Raw genomic sequence first — 21525 nt, forward strand, 5'->3', positions numbered from 1 at the left:
TCCTGTGTCTGCAGTAAGTGATGAGTGAGAGTCACCTCCAATCAGCATGTCAGCACTATTGTGATGGCTCCATCTTCTGGAATTCCATGAAAGAGAAACTTCGCTGTCCAGAAAATCTTATCTGCTCACCAAGCCGCTCTACTGAACCCAGGTCCTAGCCATGAGATCTCAGGACAACCCCATAGATACGGGTCACAAAGCTTCTTCAGTCAAATGGCTGATTTTCCAAGCTGGTGGGTACAGGAAAAAGAGTCACAGAGTTCTCTAAAGAGGAGAATTGAGGACTGGGCTGATGTGCTCAGCCGGATCTAGGCTCAGGGCACCCTGTCAGACAGCAGTGCCATCCCCAACCAGTCCCATGTACCAGAAACAAACTTAGAAAATTTTGAAGAAGCTATTCCAAAGCACAGAGGTACCCTGGGAAGGGAGCCTAGGACAGGGACTGAACCAGGTCTAAGCAGTTTGCTCATGGTCCATCTCAGGACCAGCATTACAATGAATCCCATTCCACATTATGTACACTATTACTTTTACATTGAATTTTACCAATATCATATATAGATTTAACCAGCGGTCTGTATACATGCCATAGACTGCTTCATATCATTGACTGCAGAATAAACCCTGTCTTTAGTATGTTTATACGTGGTATAGATATGGATGACCAGGGAGTTGGCCAATCTTTACCACTCACCACTAATGGACCACACTGGTGAGGACTGTACCAGTTTCACTCTGTTACTCTTCTGCTTGTTCCTGTACTTAGGCTTTATGTACTCTCCTTTCTGTCATCACCAACACCAATCCTATGATACTCGCTCTCTCTCCCACTTTCCTAGATATCTCCATATGGGACCAATGGTTGAGCCTCATGTACATACATAAAATATTTCAACCTAAATGTTTTACAAGAGCTAAGAGTTTGCGGATTTATATGATTTGTATGAGTGATCTATATGATTTATATGAGTTATCTACTCTTGTTATAATCAAAATGCTGCTAAATATGCATACATTTTATGCACACAAGTTCCTGCCTTTATTTGGACCTTGGTTTTCTTACTTGTAAATAAAGGAGAAATATAAAATAAATGGGAAAGATCAGGTGAATTTTAATGTCTTCCCAACTTCAAAATATTTTGTCCATTAGATTTTAGGACTAAGAGACAGAGGCTGAAAAAAACAAACAAGCAAACTTATTCATGCTCACAGGAGTAAGGGTATTTCACAAGGTGCTATAGGACCCAAGAATTTTGCTTTGCCAGTATCAAACTTCAGACCAAGAGCTGCTCAGATTCACCTAAATTGCCCAGATTTACAGAAATTGCAACAGGTATTGTTGCTTTGCTTGTACTCTTACCTATATCTATCCTCATTTTCTGATATTCCACTCTGGTGTGCTTTTGAGTATTTTGCTTACCATCATGCAAAACAAGAATGTGGTTCTGAAACAGAAGATATGATGAAGATTTCTGATTTTTTTTAAAAAGAGCCCTAGTCAGTCACAAATTAAAGTTCAGTGATCCTTTCATCTAGTTTATAGCAAACTACATTCTCCACCTATAACTGGAGTTTGGAAAATGGTACTACATACTGGAAATCTGCATTATTAATAAATTATGCTGAGATTATTCTGAATTCGCTATCAAGACTGATTTTGTGCTTAAACCATAGGAGGATGCTGATTTCCTTTTCCAAATTTTCTTCTGGAATCTTGTATATATGAAGGTAAATGGTGTAACAAAGAAGGAAAATTTTAGGTAGAATTCAGTTAGAACTAGACATAGAACACATACAATTATTCACATCTAAAATGACTTTGCTGTAAGTGAGGAAATAATGTCATATATCTTTAATATCTAAACTGTATTCTCCCATATTCTTCAATTCACAGATACTTGGTTTATTGGAGGAACAGTGAAGAAGAGATAGAGAGAGAGAGAGAGATAAAAAGAGAAGAAGAGAAGGGAGGAGGGAGAGGGGGGAGGAAAAAGAGGGAGAGAAGGAGGAAGAGAGGGAAATGGGAAGAATTAGATTAGAAAGAAGAAAGGGAACAAAAATGACAGTAAGAACAAGACAGGGGAACCATTAAAATGAAAATGAGTAATGACTCTAGAGAAGGAAGACAAAACTTGAGGATTAATATACAGAATATAAATCTGTGGAACAGATGCACTAATTTAGACACTGTCACCAAGCCATGGCTTATACCTTATTTTCCTCATCTACAAAGTGAGATTGTTGGATCAGTGTTCCTTCAGGGTCTGAACGTACCTAAAGAGAAGACACATGGAAAAATGGGGAGTGTTCTCATCTTTTCCCACCAGCCATTCTACTCCCAAACCACTGCTGCCTCCAGGACATCTTCCTTTTCCATCAGTGCTTTCCCTTCGTCCAGTTACATGGGGCGGGTGGGTAGAGCAGACAGCAAAGTTACCTGTCAACTCTAAATGAATTCCAATAAAAAATAAAAATCTGGCTACTGCTATCTACTCTAATAGGAAATTTGAAGCAGAGCTCAGATTATTAAAATGTAGGTGGTATGTGGATATATTTTCCAAATGTTGACACAGAACTATTATTTCTGTACAAATATCTTCACAACTCTCTCTCGGATGTGTTTGGTCCTGACTCCATAGATGACCGGATTAAGGGCCGGTGGGACAGCCACATAAAGATTAGCCAGAAGAATGTGGATATAGCGGGGAATGTTTCTGCCAAAACGGTGTGTCATAAAAGAAAAAAAAGCTGGTGTGTAAAAGCACAGCATGACACAGACATGAGAACCACAGGTATTGAGAGCCTTTAGCCGGGCATCGTGAGAAGGAAGGCGGAAAACAGCTCGAAGGATAAGCACATAGGAGGAGGCAATCAGGATCACATCCACAATGATATTAGAAATCACCATGAGCCCATAGATAATGTTGACCTTGATGGGTGCACAGGCCAACCGGGCAAGACCCATGTGCTCACAGTACGTATGAGGGATGATGTGATGCCCACAGAAGGGCAACCTCAGAATGAGAAACACGAATGGAGTCACAAGAATTAAATTTCTTCCAACAACAAGAGAAGCTAGGATGCTGATGGTTTTATTGGTGAGGATCATGGTGTACTGGAGAGGGTTGCAGATGGCAACAAAGCGGTCATAAGCCATGGCCACCAGGAGAACGGTCTCCATTCCTGTGAACATGTGGATAAAGAACATCTGGGCAAGGCAGCCCCCAAAGCTGATCTCTTGTTGGTTGAACCAGAAGATGCCCAGCATTTTGGGGATGGTGGACGTGGACAGACCCAGATCGATCATAGACAACATGGCCAGGAAGTAGAACATGGGCTGGTGGAGACTGTGTTCAGTCTTGATCACAAAGAGAATGGTGATGTTCCCCACAAGGGCAATCAGGTACACAATGCAGAATGGGAAAGCAATCCAGATATGTACAGTTTCCAGTCCTGGGATTCCTAGCAGGTGAAACAAGGGGGGATGGAAGTGGGTGTCATTGATGGAAGTCATTCTCCCAGCAAGTGTCATTGAATTCCTGTTGAGGCGTAGGTATCTCACTCTCGTTATGATCTTTTCTTTATCAAGGTCATAGAAAATGAAGAGAACCTTAACTGGTGTGCTGGAGGTAGTAGCAGGAGTGGTTGATTGCAAACTTTAGAGATTCTGCTCTTTCCAGAGGGTAATTGAGTAACTCTCAATACATGTTATTGTTCTGAGATTAATTGTGGGTAGTATTATGTGTGCCTTTAACTTTTGTAATAATGTGAGTTCTTTGAAGGAACTTATAGTCTTTCACCTAGTGGTGTATGCTTATCTGCTTGATATTTTTTTCCATTTTTTTTCAAATAGCTCCTTTTTTATTTTTGGGAAACTGCTATACCCGGTACTTCTCAAAGTGTGATATGGTGTTGGAGAATCCAAAGTCCAAATGAGAAAGACCGAATTATACCATTGGCTGTCTTTTGATATAATATAAACGTAGGGATTTACCTAACGGATCTCATATAGGCACATGACTTAAGGGTGGTCAATCAGATGGTCTTTCTTTAAATCTCCCTCAATCTATCTCTCCTATGAGACCGTTGTTGTTTTTGATGATTCCTGATCTTATGGAATGCCTTAGTTTCCTATCCCACACCTCCAGACTGTTTATTCTGCCATTCCCTAATGTTCTTACAATAAATTACCTTTTGCTTATCAATTAAACTACGTTCATCTTTCTTACAACATATAATGAACATAGAAAATTACACCTTGTCCTTAAGTTGTTCCTGGCTTCAGGTATGAATAGATAAAACAAGTAACAAATTTCAGTGACATCAAAATTGAAGTGTTGTTAATGAATCTTTCCTGATCCCTGAAATGAATAAAGGAAATTGTTTTAACACTTTGTGCCACTAGTATATTGTACAATTATGCTGCATCTAATACAACATGACTTCTTTTATGTATTTATCTATTTGTTACCAATAGAAATGCTGCTGCCTGGGGGCAAAAACTGGGGGATATTCATTTTAATATTCCCAACACTGCCACAGGAGTGTATGGTTCCAAGTTTTTCAGAATTTAGCTGTTGAATAGAATCAGGATTTGTGTAAGTGTGCACTTATGTGTGTGTATGTGTGAGAGATAGAGAAAAAGAGAGCTAGTTATTAAACTGATTCTTATTATGTATGTGATTGCATGTAACTTTGCCAGCTAGTTATTGCTGAGTAGTAATACCCAGGCAAGGGAATTGGTAGTCACCTGCTCTGCTTGAGAAAGAGGAACGTCTCTTGTCCCCAAAGAAGCTAGAGAGAAAATTATTCATATATATGGAGAAAACAATATTTGCCATTGTTGATCGGAGTATGCAAGGCTGAGAAATCAGAGGGCAATGGCTGGTGGGACTTAGGAGAGTCTGAGGAAGTAAGTAGGATGACACATCATGAGATTCACAGTCCAGAGTCAGCCCCATCTTCAGGGCTGCTGTTTTTCAATGATACTTTACTGGCTGAGGGGGGGAGCTTTCCAGGGGAGAAGCAGAGGGAGCTCTTTTTGATAATATACCTCAAATTCAGTAGGACACCCACCCTCTCACAATTTTGGTCAGAAAGTTGCCTTATTTCTGCTGCAGTTGTGTGCCACAAATAGTGGCAGATAGTGTGGGCCAATAAGCTCAAGGATTATTCCTGGAAGGCAAGGTAGTAATTTCATCTTTTTCTAGATGTGCACATGGACAAAAAGCCCAGAGTCCATTTTAAAAGCTTAATTGATAATAGTTAGAGATCTTTCCCTTTTAGTGCCCACCAACTCTCAATTTATTGAAGTTGTGTTTTTTTTTTTTACCCCACTGGCTCTTTTTCCTTTGACTGTTATAGTAGAATATTATAGATGATTTATACAGACTTTGAATTCATTCAAACATGCCTTGAAATCTTGCTATGCCATACTAATGGGAATCCTTGAACAAATTCCTTTACTTTCTACATCAGTTTTTTTCTGTAAAATTGAGTTAATAAGTTCTATCCATGTGACTTGTTTTAAGCACAAACATGACCGATGCATGTAAAGGACTAGCTCTTAGGATATATTTAATAAGTGGTACTTATTTAAACTATTAGTCCTTCCCCAAATTTTATTTTTCTTTTAATTCTAAATAGCTAAGAATGTCACCTAATAGCACAAATAACTTACTTGATTATAAAGAGTTTATTACTTACAAATAATTCATGGTGACTATAGGGTAAGATGAAGGAGGCAGGGAAAGAGGGACGACCCAGAATATTGCAAAGTGAATGAGAAGTGTAGAGCTTCACATTTAGATTTATTTCTAGAATTCTATGGATTCACACATAAACTAATACAGTTCAGTTGGAAAGTAAACTGTGTTCTCTCTCATTCTACAGATTTCTCAAGCTAGGTGGGATCAACCAATTGATGAGAGTAACTTCTTTCAGGCACTGTCATGAATAGGCTATGACACAGAAAACTAGAGGGGGACATTGGATATGACTAAACTAGCAGATGTACTGGACTCCATTAAAAAGGCTTGGATACATTTCCATAAAGTAGTAGGTGCATGGTGGGGGAAGGGGGGCAATGTAGAATTGAGAACCTCTAAACCAGGATTATGCAGGAGAAAACAAATAAGATTATAGGGCAGACCAAATGTATAATGCCTACATCATTTTATTTGGATATGACATCAGTCACACTTCTACATCTAGCCTCAAACATATGACAGTGGCCTGCAGTAGCCTTCTTCTGCCTCAGATGAATCACAGCAAGCCTAGTTGCTGGGTTTGTTTCCCTGCCAACAATTTGCTAGTCAAAGCAATCTTCTTTAGAGACAATACATGTGGTTATGCTACTGAAAACTATTTGTGGCTTTCTAGCGGTGAGGAGTATACTATGTGAGGTGTGTGTGTGTGTGTGTGTGTGTGTGTGTGTGTGTGCACGCATGCGCGTATGTGTGGAAGAGAGAGAGAGGGAGACAGAGAGGAGAGAGAATTTCTTCATATTGCATGTTGGCATATCTCTGTGCTCACCTGCTGAATGTCTGTTCCAGTCCCATGTACTCTGTTGTGTTCTTTTGTGAAGAGAATGGATAATGGGGCTTTGGATAACTCCTGAGCAGAGAAGAGACTACTGTCCCCTTCTATCCTCATTTACCTCTTCTCCTCCTCACTATGGTGTCTCATCTCCCCTGTCTATGTATCCTTACCTTTCTAATATTTCCTCTGTCAGCCCTCACTTGGAGCAATACCACAGCATAAGCCTAGGTGCTTACACATGGTGATTGGAGCCCCTTCAAGCCTCCAGGTCCCAAGTCCATCCTGTCACATGGAGAAAATCTTTATAATGAGTGAAAACATCCCTAAGTCTAAGCATGTCCCAGGGTCCCTGAGCTTAGCCTTCAGAGTCCTCTGGGCACATAAACTTGGGCTGATGGGTCATTAAGCCCATCTAACTATTTGTTCCTCCCTACCATCTGCAGAAACAAATCACCATATCAGATGTGACTTCTAGGTCAGGGGAGATTATGTCTCATGAGCTGTTAGGAAGCGAAATATCCTGAAGGGGTGGGGGGAGTCTTTCTGGGGGATGATGTCATGAAAATAATTAAGTTTAAGCCATTAAGTCTTCGGAGTGTGACTTCTTAGGAAACAGCTATTAGTGACTCTTCTGCTTTAATAGAAATGTGTGAATCCTGATGCAGTCTGGTGTTATGACCATGATTTCAAAAGATGAGACCCCTAAAATAGACACATTAGACCCTGTACCAACAGTCTATTTTTTGACAGTGTTCATCCCTGTAGATAATAGTATCAACTTTCTTCCAACTCAGAAAGATTCTCCTTACAACCTATAACTCATTTTAAACAGATAAAGTCTTTGGAGAGGGGCTTTCATTTGTTTTAACTCTTTTGACAGAAGGTGAAGGAAACTCCACATTCTCCTGAGAAAACAGAATCTAGCTAGAGCTCAAAGTTTAGCTTTCTTTGTCTCCCTCCCTTGATGATGATGAGGTAGACCTTCTAGTACCAGGGCATGCCTTAGGTCAGGATTTTCCTGAGTACAGACAGGAAAAGACTGAAGGACAGTTGAATACATTAGAAAATCTTTTTTTTTTTTTTTTTTTTTGGCTTCTAAGTTCAGATAATTTTGAGTGGTTAAGAGAGAGAAGATAATATCTGTGTTCCAAAAGAGATTCTGGTTAGATCTGATATGTTCTCCTTTTTATTGCTTCTCTTTTTGATGAATGAAAAGCTTACATACCTTGCCTCTCTCTGGTCACTCCCTCATGGTATCCATTTTCCCCATTGTTTCAACATTTACCTTTACAAATCAAGCCTGACTCTATCTAATCTCTACTTAAGATTTCTTTTTATTCCCTCTGCTTCTCCATTATATACGTTGGGCTTCATATGATAAAGTATATACACCACTGTTGGCAAAGTACTTCAGCAAATACCCAACCAAACTGTAAACTTTAATTCTACTTCATGACTCTCCAAAACATTACTCTGTCTTAGGTGATCAAGAGTCCTACTTAGAAAATAACTACTGCTCATTTTCACTTTCCTTCAACTTTCCACCAATTCTCATGTTCTCCATGATGGTCTTCTGTATAAACCATTCAAAAAGGAACCAGATACATGGACTCCTAAATAACTATGATTATTATACAAAGTAAATTGGATGACAAGATGAAAAACACAATCTCCAAGTCTCTTATTTTTATATCAATGTGTACTGCTATTATAACATACACATTTTTCCCCTTGGGTTTTGTGTTTCCTACCTTTACCATTTTTTCCCCTGAGTTTTATTGTAGTAGCATACACATAACATAAAATTTACTATCTCAACCATTTAAATAAATTTTTTAATGTTTATTTCTGAGACAGAGAGAGACAGAGCATGAGTGGGGGAGGGGCAGAGATAAAGGGAAACACAGAACCCGAAGCAGGCTCCAGGCTCTGAGCTGTCAGCACGGAGCCCGACACAGGACTTGAACTCACAGACCGCGAGATCATGACCTGAGTTGAAGATGGACGTTCAACCGACTGAGCCACCCAGGCGCCCCTATCTCAACCATTTTTAAATGTACAGTTCAGTAGTGTTAAATACATTTATATTATTGTTATAACCATCACCACCATTTATCTCCAGAACTTTTTCATTTTGCAAAAACTGAAAACTCTATCCACTCAACAATAACTCCCCATAGACTCTTCACCCCTTCCTCTGGCAACTACCATTCTATTTCTAATTTTTTTTTTAATCTTCCCTTTTCCCCCATGCCCCAGCCTCTTGTAACCACCATTCTACTCTCTGTCACTGTTGGTTTGACTTCTTTCTTTCTTTTTTCTTTTTTCTTTCTTTCTTTCTTTCTTTCTTTCTTTCTTTCTTTCTTTCTTTTTCTTCCTTTCTTTCCCTTTTTTCTTCCTTCTTTCCTTCCTTCTTTCCTCCCTCCCTCCCTCCCTCTCTCCCTCCCCCCCTCCCTCCTTTCTTTCTTTCCTCCTTTCTTTCTTTTCCATGTAACTGAGATAATGCAATATTTGTCTTCATGTGACTGGCTTATTTCATTTTAGAGTCATGTCCTCAGTTTCATCCATGTTTCTTCAATGGCAGGATGTTTTTCTTTTTAAAGGTTAAATAATATTCTGATGTATATATTGACTGCATTTTATCTTTGTTGAATTTTTTCAGTTTAGTATTTATATTTTAAACTGTATAATTTCTGTTTGGTTCATTTTTATAGTACCTACTCCTTTGTTAGACTTCTCATTTTGTTCATGTATTGTTTTCCTGATTGCATTTAGTTGTCTATCTTCTCCTGTAGTGCACTGAGCTTCCTTAAGATGATTATTTTGAATTATTTGTTAAGTAGTTTATAGATCTTCATTTCTTTAGGACCAGCTATTGGAGTTCATTAGTTATGTTTGTTGGTGTCATGTTTATTTGATTCTTTGTGATCTATGTAACTTAAGTTGGTATGTGTGTTTGAAAGAACAGATACCCCTTCCATTTATTAGACTTATTTTGGCAGGTAAAGTCCTTCTGCTGGGTCACTGGACTGATGGGACTACCTCTGAGATCATGGTTGAGTAGCGCTGGAACCAGGTCTGTGGTTATCATCTGGCCTACAGTCGGCTTCATGGTTGGCAGATCTGTTAGCAGGGTTGCAGATGGGTGTAGCCCCCACTGGTTCCCATTGGGCCACTAGGCTTGTCTCTATTCAGGCAAAATTGCCCCTGGTCTGTGATAGAGTGCGGCTGGAATCAAGCCATGGCGACTGCTTCAGGGATCACAATCAGGTCTGAGGTTGGCATACCTGTTACAAAGGGCAGAGATGGGCATGGATTCTACTGAGTCCTTTGGCAAAAGTGGCTAGTATCAGGATTACATACAGGTGGGACTGGAGCCAAGTTCACAGAAGACATGGCTGCCTCCAGTATGCAGCCAGGACTATGGTCAGGAGGCATGCCATTAGTGTATGGGCTTGCCTTCTCAAAGCTACCCTTTTTCAGTCATGGGCTCTACCTGGGTCTTACAACCTTCTTCTTGGATCCCAAAGCTCCCACAAAGGCATTTTGGTTCATGGATGACTGTCAAATATTTGTTTCTATAAGGAGACATGAGCTGAAGACCTATTATTCCACCATCTTGCTTGTGTCACTCCTCTTCAATTGATTTTTATTAGTTTCTGGTTCATGGCTGAAATTTTTCATCTTGCCATCCAATTTGCTTTGTATAATAATCATAGTTATTTGGTAATCTAAGTATCTGGTTCCCTTTTGAATATTTTTCTCCTTTTTTGTTTGCTTTTTGGTTCTGTTAATTTTTGTGTTTGTTATATGTTTTTTTTTTATTATTAAATGCTGAGTTTATGAAGGACAACTTGTCAGAATACTTTTATGTCATCCGTATTGTTATCATTACCAAAAAAGGTTTCACTTCAGTTCTGATGAGCAGTTAGGGTAAAAGCACATCATGCCATTCTAAGTAGCACTGAGCTAATGCTGACAGGCTACATACTTTGTGATGACTGCTGTATTTCTGATTTACCCTCATTCTCTGGGCACTCCTTTGGTGATCTATTTCTCCTAATCCTTGTCAAGCTCTGAACTCCAAGGCTTAATCCTACCCAATGCTGTGATACTGTTAAAGCTCTCCTGATATTACCAGACTTTCTGAGAGCTCTTCTAAATCAGAAAATGCGTAGTACATGTTGAAGAAAAACACCACCAAAGGCAGGATTCATTTTTGTTTACTTTCTATTATTTTCTGGCATCTTGTCCCATTTATCTTTGCTACTTTGTTATCGATCTAATGCTTTAAAACATGTTTTAAATATTCTTTCAATTTTTCAAAATGTCTTCATTTTTCTCTTGGACATGAATAATGGACTGAATGAACACTGAATTCTAATACAAAATAATTTTCCTCAAGTCATGTAGACTTTTTTTTCCTCAAGTCATGTAGACTTTTGCATTTGAGAATTTTGATACCAATCAGATTATGTTTTTTTTGGAGGATAGAAGTAGCAATCAGTTCACTGTACATCTCTGTGTATAAAATATAAGGAAATATTATTGGCCCATTTATTCCATGAATATAGGCATCTGTTTAGTATCCTGGTGATTGCTTCATGGTCTGCTCTACTTACTGTATTGTTTGGCTCTGAATTTGGAAACAATTTGTGCTATTTGGAAAAAAAAAAGTGACCTTCATTATCTTGGAAGCACTATATTTCATTTGTTTTATTATGTTGTTGTTTATATTATCCAATATATCCATTCACTTTCCTTCTCTTTCCTTGAAGTTTTAAAAAAATATCCAGTCTGTTGATGACTTATATTGTAATCACCAAAAATTCTACATTTTTATTATTTCTAGCTTATTATTAATTCAATGTGCTTTTGAAGGAGATCAGAAGTAAATACTTGGACTCAAAAAATATATCTTGACATAGAAATTTAGGAAGACTTTTACAACACAAGTCCAGAATAAAGTGTTTAAATCAAGGGAGTATTTGGTACCTCATTAGTTCAAGGGATAAAGAATATGAAGCTAGGGGAGCCTGGGTGGTTCAGCCCATTAAGTGTCCAACTTCAGCTCAGGTTATGATCTCACAGTTCATGAGTTTGAGCCCTGCTTTGGGCTCTGCACTGATGGTACAGAGTCTGCTTGGGATTCTCTCTCTCTCCCTCTCTCTCTGTTCCTCCCCTGCTCCCTCTCTTTCTCTCAAAATAAATTTAAAAATTTTAAAAATAATAGAAAGTCTGCGCGGGCTCTGTGCTGATGGCTCAGAGCCTGGAGCCTGCTTCCGATTCTGTGTCTCCCTCTCCTCTCTGCCCCTTCCCTGCTCATGCTCTGTCTCTCTCTCTGAAAAATAAATAAAAACATTAAGAAAAAAAATTTTTAAATACTGATTCTAGCCTCAGCTCTCCCCATGGACAGTGTTTGAAAGGTCTATGTGGAAAGTCTCTCTCTCTAACATCCAAAGTTAAATTTGACTTTATTTAAGCTGAAAAATATTTTACTTAGGTCAGTCATGTCTTTAAAATTTACTTTCCTTTTTTGTTAACATTTATTTATTTATTTTTGAGAGAGACTTAGAGAGAACACAAGCATGGGAGGGGCAGAGAGAGACAGGGAGACACAGAATCTGAAGCAGGCTCCAGTCCCTGAACTGTCAGCACAGAGCCTGATGCGGGGCTTGAATCCACGAACTGGAGATCATGACCTGAGACAAAGTTGGATGTTCAATGGACTAAGCCACACAGGTGTCGCATAAAATTTCCTTTAAATTATCATTCTTTCTTTTCTGTTGTTGTTTTTGAAAACCATAGTGCATTGTTTGTACTGACTTCATCCACTTCAGAAAATCCTGTTACATTTACTTTTTCACATTCTAAATTTTCTAAGGTTCTTTACAGTCCAATTTCTTTTCCCATCCCCTTTCTTATATTTGCATTTTTCATGTTCATGAATAATTTTCTTTTTTCTTCTTACATATTTGAATGCCTACCCAAAGCCATCCAGTTAAAAACAGATAAATAAATAAGTAGTCATCCATGATGTCTCTTGCCACTTTGTGGCTAAATCATACCTTATGGCTCTTTTTTATTTCAGAGCAGATACCCTCTCTTTATTTGCATTACCTCTATCCAAATTCCAGTTCTTCTCGAATCATAGATACCTGAAGATTAACTTTGTGCTTCACTAATCTTCTACCTCCTATTCTTTCTATTTTTTTGTGTGTTTATTTCTTTTTGATAGAGAGACAGAGAGAGAGAGGGCAAGCAGGGGAAAGGCAGAGAGGGGGACAGAGGATCTGAAGCAGGCTCTGTGCTACCAATGGATTCAAACTCACCAACCATGAGATCATGACCTGAGCCGAAGTTGGGTGCTTAACTGACTGACCCACCAGGACACCCCTATCTCCTATCCTTTCTAAATGCTAGTGTGAGATAATACTTTCTAAAAATCCACACACTCATTTTACTCACCACTTCATATACTTTAGTACTACTCAATTTTCTATTCAATAAATTTCAGGCCACTGAACGCATCTTTTAATCTTTCTAAATTATGACTTCAATTGTTAAGTAACATTATTTCTTTTTATTGTCTTTTTTTTAAACTAATTTCTCTGTTGAAAAATATTCCCTCTTGCAATTTTCATTTGTTCCACACTAACTCCAGGATGGGCTAGCCAGATGACATAGTATTAAATTTGTCAGTTCAACAATGAGGGTGTATCGGGGCACCTGGCTGGCTCAGTCAGTTAAGTGCCTCACTTCTGCTCAGGTCATGATTTCACAGTTCATGAGTTTGAGCCCTGCATCAGGCTCTGTGCTGACAGCTCAGAGTCTGGAACCTGCTTCAGATTCTGTGTCTCCCTCTCTCTCTGCCTCTCCCCCACTTGCACTCTGTTTCTCTCTGAAAAAATAAACATTAAAAAACAACCTTAAAAAAAAAGAATGAGGGTGTATTATATTGAAGGTTAGGCTTATAAGGAACTTCATAGGATCAGGAATTTGAGAGAACAGAAAAGGAAAAAATAAAACACCAAAAAATCTAGTCTAATTCCCATATTTTGTTTGCATAAGCTTTAGTTAAAACTGTACTATTTATTTTTAAGCAGTACTTTATTAATTATAGAAACTTGTTGCAGTTTACTTAATACCTGTAATTGGTTATGTGATCTCTAATTGAACACCTCTGTCAAAGAAATCTTATTATTGCCTGAAAGAGATCTAGAACACCAAACAGTTTTAACACAAAGTTATTTCAGTGAATCAAAGTTTTCCTCCTTTAAATTTATTCTTGTGTGTAATATTCTCTGACAGAGGTCAACAGAGAGTGTCATTGCAAGTACACATTCAGACACACAGAAGTGTACATACCTCCAACAATTACAGGCAGTATTTTTTCTGATATATATCTCACATATATCTATATCTATGTCTATATCTCTATCATCTCTATCTCTATCATCTCTATCTCTATCTCTATCTCTATCATCTCTATCTCTATATCTATCTATATATCTATATCATCTTATATCTATATATATCATCTATAGTTATAGCTATAGATATCTATATAGAGAGAAAATTAATTTTGGTGAAAGAAATTTATTAATTTTATCATAAATTTTAGTCCTTTCAGACCCTATAATTTCATGACTTGAATGAATTACCTCTCATCAATCTTGTTTTAACAAAGAGACTCTCTACCCGTTCCTGGATCTACTTGGTCCTGATGCCATAAATGACTGGGTTGAGGGCAGGGGGTATGACTACATAGAGGTTAGCCAGGAGGATATGGATATACTCGGGGATGTCATGACCAAAGCGGTGAGTGAGAAAAGAGAAGAGAGCTGGACCAAAGAAGACCAAGATAACACAAATAGGGGAGCTACAGGTATTCAGACCTTTCAGGCGGGCATCTTGGGAAGGGAGGTGGAAGACAGCATATAAGATCCTAATATACGAGACAATGATAAGAAGCACATCCAGAAACAAGATAGAAATATTTCCAAGACCATAGTAGACATTGGCATTAATGCTGGCACAAGCTAGACGTGCCACTCCCATGTGCTCACAATAGGTATGAGGGATGATTCTGTGTCCACAGTAAGGCAGCCTCAGGAGGAGAAAAATGATGGGAACAATCATGCATAAGCTTCTTAGTACCACTATCACAGCAATCACACCAGTCACTCTGTCGGTAAGAATCATGCTGTACCTGAGGGGGTTGCAAATAGCCACATAATGATCAAAACCCATGGCAAGAAGTACAATGCTCTCCATGACTGCAAAAAAGTGGATAAAAAACACTTGAGCAACACAGCACCCAAAGCACAGCTCCTGAAGGCTGAACCAGAAGATCCCCAGCATCTTGGAGATGGTAGTAGTAGAGAGACTTAGGCCAATCACTGACAGCATGGCCAGAAAGTAGAACATAGGTTGGTGAAGGCTATGATCAACCCAGATAACAAACAGAATGATAACATTTCCAACAAGAGCAATCAGATACACAGCACAGAAGGGAAATACAAGCCAGATTTGTGCAACTTCCAACCCTGGAATCCCCAGCAATAGGAATGAAGAAGGATGGGATTCAGTGACATTGTGAGAAGACATTCTCCAGCAGGCTGACGATGGTATGATTTTTAAAAGTTGTTGGTGGTTCCCACTGGACAATTCATCCACAGTTAACTGAGATCTACAAAAATTAAAGATAAAAACATTCCTTAACAAAGGATTCATAATGGGAACAAATTTTTCTAAAGGCCTTTGATTCTTTACTCCTTTTCAGCTCTCCATAAATAATCCCAGTATCACTCCTGACCTGCAGCATAAGTGGTAAAGAATGTAGAAGCTAACATTGTGTCTTTCCTGAAATGATGGGTTCAGAGGAATTAAATGCATTAATTTTCCTCTTCCTGAAGAAATAAATACTATTAGGAGATAATAAAATTGATCATAATAATAGCCGGCACAATAATCATGGTTATCATTAATTGAGTACCTACAATTTTTCAGACATTGTTGTTGTCATTATTTGCATACACTATCTCATTTAGTTCTCCCCCCACAATTCTGTGACACAAGTTCTCGTTTATGGAAGAGAGAGGTTTTGATAAGCTCATTAACTTCCCATTGCTAATAAGCAGCAGAATCAAGATGTGAAATTAAGAGAAACTAAGCTTTGTGACACTGATATGGACCTGTGTTTGTAAACTTGTTAGTGAAAGTAGTGAAAGGAGAGAGAGAGAAAGATAAGGGGTGGAGAAATAAAGGACCTAGAATAACCAGACTACCTCAAAGAAGAATAAATCTGAAAGATTTTCATTACCAAATGTTGAGATTTTCTATAAAACTATGATGATTATGGCAGTGTTGCTATTTAAAAAAAAAAAAGAAAGAAAAAGAGACAATGGAACAGAACTGAGAATCTAGAAGGAGATCCACATAATTCTTAGGGTATGCCCAAGTAGCAATTTTGAGATATGTTGGCAAGGGGCAATGATAATCTGTGAAGTTTCTTCCCCATATAAAGATCTTTCTGAAGAACCTGTTGACTTCTGTAACTGGTGAGAGGGAAATGTGACATCAGATCTGATCTGCTTCCTGGAGCTGGCCAAACCACAAATTTGAGGGCACAGTTCTTGACACTGTTCTCACTTCTGACATCAACTGCAAGTTCAGGAAGTTTCCCATACTACCTCCAGGTTCACTAATCTACTAGAACGACTCACAGAACTCACTGAAAGCTATTATACTCATGGTTACAGTTTACTATAGGGAAAGATTAAAATCATAAATCAGACAAAGGAAGAGATGCTGATGGTAGAATGTGAGGTTTGCAAATGTGAAGTATCCATTGTCCTCCCTCATGGAGTCACAATGAGTTACCCTCCTGGAATTAATGTGTGACAATATGCATAGTTATATTGCCAACCACGGAGGCTCACCTGAGCTTTGGTGTCCAAATTTATGTATATGTGATTGATTGATTGCACACATGGTTGAACTCAATCTCTAGATTGGTTGGTGCCACATGACCCAAAGTTCTCACCCTAAGTTATATTGTTGGTATTTATAGTGTGGTCAGCCCTTACACTGAGATAGAGTTTGACCACCCCTCATCCTAAACTCCTATCAGATATGACAGATAACTTCCTAGAAGCCAAAAACAAAGGCCAGACCTCTTTTTGGGTAAGGCAAAATTCCTCACTATACATCTATTCATCTAGTTCCAAAGACATTTTTTGTTATTGTAACAAGCTATGCGTTTCACCTCTTGGCTTATCTTGGCTCATGGCATCAATCATGAATTTGGGTCTCCCAATAATCAAGTTTGAATTCAGTTTAATCCTTTCGAAATATAAAGCATGGAGAGAGACCAACAACTGATTACCATATTGTGTCCTTTTTTATATCAAGGGTATAGAATGTGTAGAATCAGTTCAATTATAAAGGAGTTCAAACTCATTACTCTCTCCTTTTTTGCCTACTATGACTATTTTTTTAAACTTTGTGTCTCACTCACTATCAAAGCAGTATGGGAAAAGAAGCAGAAGTAGACACCGTGTAATATCACTTGCATTGTGGCATGGGATAGAGTCCTGATTCTATTCTTGCTGGCCTTCTGACCTTATGTCAGTCACACATATTCTGTATTTCAGTTTCATCCAGAAATAAACATAGTACTATCTATCTCAGATTATTATTGGGTTGAGTAGATGAGGTTATATATGCCTGAAATATTACAGGTGTAGATATTTCCTCTCCAATCTTAGTCTTCCTCCTACCTTTCTCCAGACCAGTGTTCTGTACCATTCCCAGTCCCAATACTCTAGGTCTTAACTCAATTTCTGTGAAGCCAAATTCCAATCTTAAGCACACATTGCAGATGCATTGATCACAAACACTTACCACATTCCCTATGTTCCATCTTAGGAAGTCATTTGGCAACTGTGAATTTAATTACTGAAATTATGTATTTATACACCCTCAATATGCCCTAAGAGATGTTTATAAATTGTCCTTGTGTGTGTGTGTTGAGGGGATTTATAATGGAGTCTCCAGGTGCCAGAGAGTCTCAGACATTGAAATTAAAATGAATAGGAATTCCCTTTTGTCATTAAACTTGCTGAAGAGAAGCTCTAGGGAAATCCCCATGAACCTTGCTGTCTGCTATTTGGTCGATTGTCAGTTCTTGTTATTTCACATAAAATATACAACAGGTAGTATTTTACTTTATTTTTCTCCTTCTTTTTCCTTATTCTCTGTTTTCAGTCTTTGAAATACTTGGACTAAGTCTTTGGGCTTTTTGGGGTATCTATATAACCAGAAATTTTTTTAAATTATAAAATATAAATGAAAGTGCCACTTTAACCATTTTAAACTTTACAATTCAGTGGCACTTAGTACATTCACAACATTGTAAAACTGTTAACACTATCTAGTTCTATAAAATTTCACCAATTCAAAAGGAAATCCTATGTCCATTAATCAATCACTTCCCATTCTTCCAGCTCTAGGCAGTAGATTATTAGATCTGATCTCAAATTTTTCTCAACAGTTACAAAAGTCAACAGCTATTGAAAAAGAAACTTCATATGGGAAAGAAACTTCACTGATTAACATTCACTTTTGCCAATTTATCTTAAATTTCTACGTGGGGAAAGAAACTTTAAAAGGTGGTCTATATATGCAATGGAATATTATACATTCTTTAAAAAGAAGGATATCCTGTATTGCAACAACATGGATGAATCTGTGGACAAAATACCAAAGTGAAATAAGCCAGTCACATAAAGACAAATATTACACAATCTCAGTTATTATGGAATCTTGAAAAAAAAAAAAAAGCCAAACTGACAGTAACATAAAGTAGAAGGGTGGTTACTAGGGCCTGGGGCATCAGTAAAAAGGGGAGATTAAAAAGAAATCAGAATGGAGCCTGGGTGGCTCAGTGGGTTAAGTGTCTGACTTCAACTCAGGTCATGATCTCAGGGTTTCTGAGTTTGAGTCCCTCATTGGGCTCTCCACTGTCAGCGCAGAGCCCACTTGGGATCCTCTGTCTTCCTCTCTCTGCCTCTCCCTGGCTCACATTCTTTCTCTTGCTCTCTCTCTTTCTCAAAATATGTAAATAAACATTTTTTAAAAAGGGGGTGCTTGGGTGGCTCAGTCGGTTTAGTCTCTGACTCTTGCTTTCAGCTCAGGTCATGATCTCATGGTTTGTGAGTTCAAGCCCTGTGTCAAGCTCTGTGCTGACAGTGCAGAGCTTGCATGGGATTCTCTCTATCACTCTCTCTCTGCCCGCCCCCCCCCCCAGTCACTCACACTATCTCTCTCTGTCAAAATAAATAAATATTAAAAAATAAAAGTTCTTTAAAAAAAAGAGAGTTACCCAATTACCCTTTGCAAAGAGCAGAATCTCTAATGTTTGTAACCAACTACTCATACCAAGACCTGTAGCACACCACCCATAGCACTCTAACACACACAGAGTTCTTACATCTTTCCAGGACCTTGATAAAGAAAAGGTCATAACGAGAGTGAGATACCTACGCCTCAACAGGAATTCAATGACACTTGCTGGGAGAATGACTTCCATCAATGACACCCACTTCCATCCCCCCTTGTTTCACCTGCTAGGAATCCCAGGACTGGAAACTGTACATATCTGGATTGCTTTCCCTTTCTGCATTGTGTACCTGATTGCCCTTGTGGGGAACATCACCATTCTCTTTGTGATCAAGACTGAACACAGTCTCCACCAGCCCATGTTCTACTTCCTGGCCATGTTGTCTATGATCGATCTGGGTCTGTCCACGTCCACCATCCCCAAAATGCTGGGCATCTTCTGGTTCAACCAACAAGAGATCAGCTTTGGGGGCTGCCTTGCCCAGATGTTCTTTATCCACATGTTCACAGGAATGGAGACCGTTCTCCTGGTGGCCATGGCTTATGACCGCTTTGTTGCCATCTGCAACCCTCTCCAGTACACCATGATCCTCACCAATAAAACCATCAGCATCCTAGCTTCTCTTGTTGTTGGAAGAAATTTAATTCTTGTGACTCCATTCGTGTTTCTCATTCTGAGGTTGCCCTTCTGTGGGCATCACATCATCCCTCATACGTACTGTGAGCACATGGGTCTTGCCCGGTTGGCCTGTGCACCCATCAAGGTCAACATTATCTATGGGCTCATGGTGATTTCTAATATCATTGTGGATGTGATCCTGATTGCCTCCTCCTATGTGCTTATCCTTCGAGCTGTTTTCCGCCTTCCTTCTCACGATGCCCGGCTAAAGGCTCTCAATACCTGTGGTTCTCATGTCTGTGTCATGCTGTGCTTTTACACACCAGCTTTTTTTTCTTTTATGACACACCGTTTTGGCAGAAACATTCCCCGCTATATCCACATTCTTCTGGCTAATCTTTATGTGGCTGTCCCACCGGCCCTTAATCCGGTCATCTATGGAGTCAGGACCAAACACATCCGAGAGAGAGTTGTGAAGATATTTGTACAGAAATAATAGTTCTGTGTCAACATTTGGAAAATATATCCACATACCACCTACATTTTAATAATCTGAGCTCTGCTTCAAATTTCCTATTAGAGTAGATAGCAGTAGCCAGATTTTTATTTTTTATTGGAATTCATTTAGAGTTGACAGGTAACTTTGCTGTCTGCTCTACCCACCCGCCCCATGTAACTGGACGAAGGGAAAGCACTGATGGAAAAGGAAGATGTCCTGGAGGCAGCAGTGGTTTGGGAGTAGAATGGCTGGTGGGAAAAGATGAGAACACTCCCCATTTTTCCATGTGTCTTCTCTTTAGGTACGTTCAGACCCTGAAGGAACACTGATCCAACAATCTCACTTTGTAGATGAGGAAAATAAGGTATAAGCCATGGCTTGGTGACAGTGTCTAAATTAGTGCATCTGTTCCACAGATTTATATTCTGTATATTAATCCTCAAGTTTTGTCTTCCTTCTCTAGAGTCATTACTCATTTTCATTTTAATGGTTCCCCTGTCTTGTTCTTACTGTCATTTTTGTTCCCTTTCTTCTTTTTAACCCGATTCCTTCAATTTTTCTCTTTCTCTTTCTGTCTTTCTCTACCTCTCTGTTTCTCTCTTTCTCCTTCTTACTATTTACCCAATAAATTCAGTCTCTGAGAATTGATTAATGTAAGAGACTACAGTTTAGGATTAGGTATACATGACATTATTTCCTCACTTACAGCAAAGTCATTTTAGATGTGAATAATTATATGTGTTCTGTTTCTAGTTCCAATTGAATTGTACCTAAAATTTCCCTTGTTTGCTATATATACTGTTTCCCTTCAAAATTTAGAAAATTTTGAAAAGGAAATTAGAATAATCTATGGTTTAAACACAAAGCCAATCTTGATATCAAGTCCAGAATAATCTGAATATAATTTATTAATCCTGTAGATTTCCAATATGTAGTCCCATTTTCAAGCTCCAGGTATATCTAGAGAATATATTGTACTTTCCTTTATCAGGGTTTTATAGCTTTTAATATATAAATCTTGCACTTTCTTGGTTAAATTTATTCCTAAATATGTATGTTCTTATTTTTCAAGGCTATTGTAAATGGAATTTTTCTCAACTCTCTTTTTGATTATTCACTGGTGGAATTTAAATATATCTAATTTCTGTATGTTGACATTGTATTGTGTGACTTTGCTGAATTCATTTATTAGTTCTAATGGATGTTTTGTATATTCTTTATAATTTTCTTTATATAAGATTATATCATTTACAAACATATATAGTTTACTCCTTTTCTTTTTTTTTTTAATATATGAAATTTATTGTCAAATTGGTTTCCATACAACACCCAGTGCTCATCCCAAAAGGTGCCCTCCTCAATACCCATCACCCACCCTCCCCTCCCTCCTACCCCCCATCAACCCTCAGTTTGTTCTCAGTTTTTTAACAGTCTCTTATGCTTTGGTTCTCTCCCACTCTAA

At 38.4% G+C, this 21525-nt stretch overlaps 3 protein-coding genes across 3 annotated transcripts; 1 reads left to right on the plus strand and 2 right to left on the minus strand.

Annotated features, from left to right (window-relative positions):
• Nucleotides 1-2463: 2463 nt before the first annotated feature.
• LOC109261287 (olfactory receptor 52E4) lies at nt 2464-3541 on the minus strand. Its single transcript, XM_019439853.2, has one exon. It carries the CDS (start codon nt 3530-3532, stop codon nt 2579-2581), a length of 954 nt encoding a protein of 317 aa, XP_019295398.2. The 5' UTR covers nt 3533-3541; the 3' UTR covers nt 2464-2578.
• A 10712-nt stretch (nt 3542-14253) lies between these two features.
• LOC109261289 (olfactory receptor 52E8-like) lies at nt 14254-15175 on the minus strand. The gene has a single exon (XM_019439856.2). It carries the CDS (start codon nt 15148-15150, stop codon nt 14254-14256), a length of 897 nt encoding a protein of 298 aa, XP_019295401.2. The 5' UTR covers nt 15151-15175.
• A 3922-nt stretch (nt 15176-19097) lies between these two features.
• On the plus strand, nt 19098-20175 carry LOC109261290 (olfactory receptor 52E4). Its single transcript, XM_019439857.2, has one exon. The coding sequence runs from the start codon at nt 19107-19109 to the stop codon at nt 20058-20060; it is 954 nt and encodes a 317-aa protein (XP_019295402.2). The 5' UTR covers nt 19098-19106; the 3' UTR covers nt 20061-20175.
• The last annotated feature ends 1350 nt before the right edge of the window (nt 20176-21525 follow it).

The sequence above is a fragment of the Panthera pardus genome, unplaced genomic scaffold, assembly GCF_024362965.1.
Source record: "Panthera pardus isolate Hobbes unplaced genomic scaffold, ASM2436296v1 HiC_scaffold_12, whole genome shotgun sequence".
Taxonomy (NCBI): Eukaryota; Metazoa; Chordata; class Mammalia; order Carnivora; family Felidae; genus Panthera; species Panthera pardus.

Excerpts from the sequence above, each read along its gene's own strand:
- LOC109261287 (XM_019439853.2), bottom strand. The coding sequence starts at position 3,532 with ATGACACTTGCTGGGAGAATGACTTCCATCAATGACACCCACTTCCAT.
- LOC109261289 (XM_019439856.2), bottom strand. The coding sequence starts at position 15,150 with ATGTCTTCTCACAATGTCACTGAATCCCATCCTTCTTCATTCCTATTG.
- LOC109261290 (XM_019439857.2), top strand. The coding sequence starts at position 19,107 with ATGACACTTGCTGGGAGAATGACTTCCATCAATGACACCCACTTCCAT.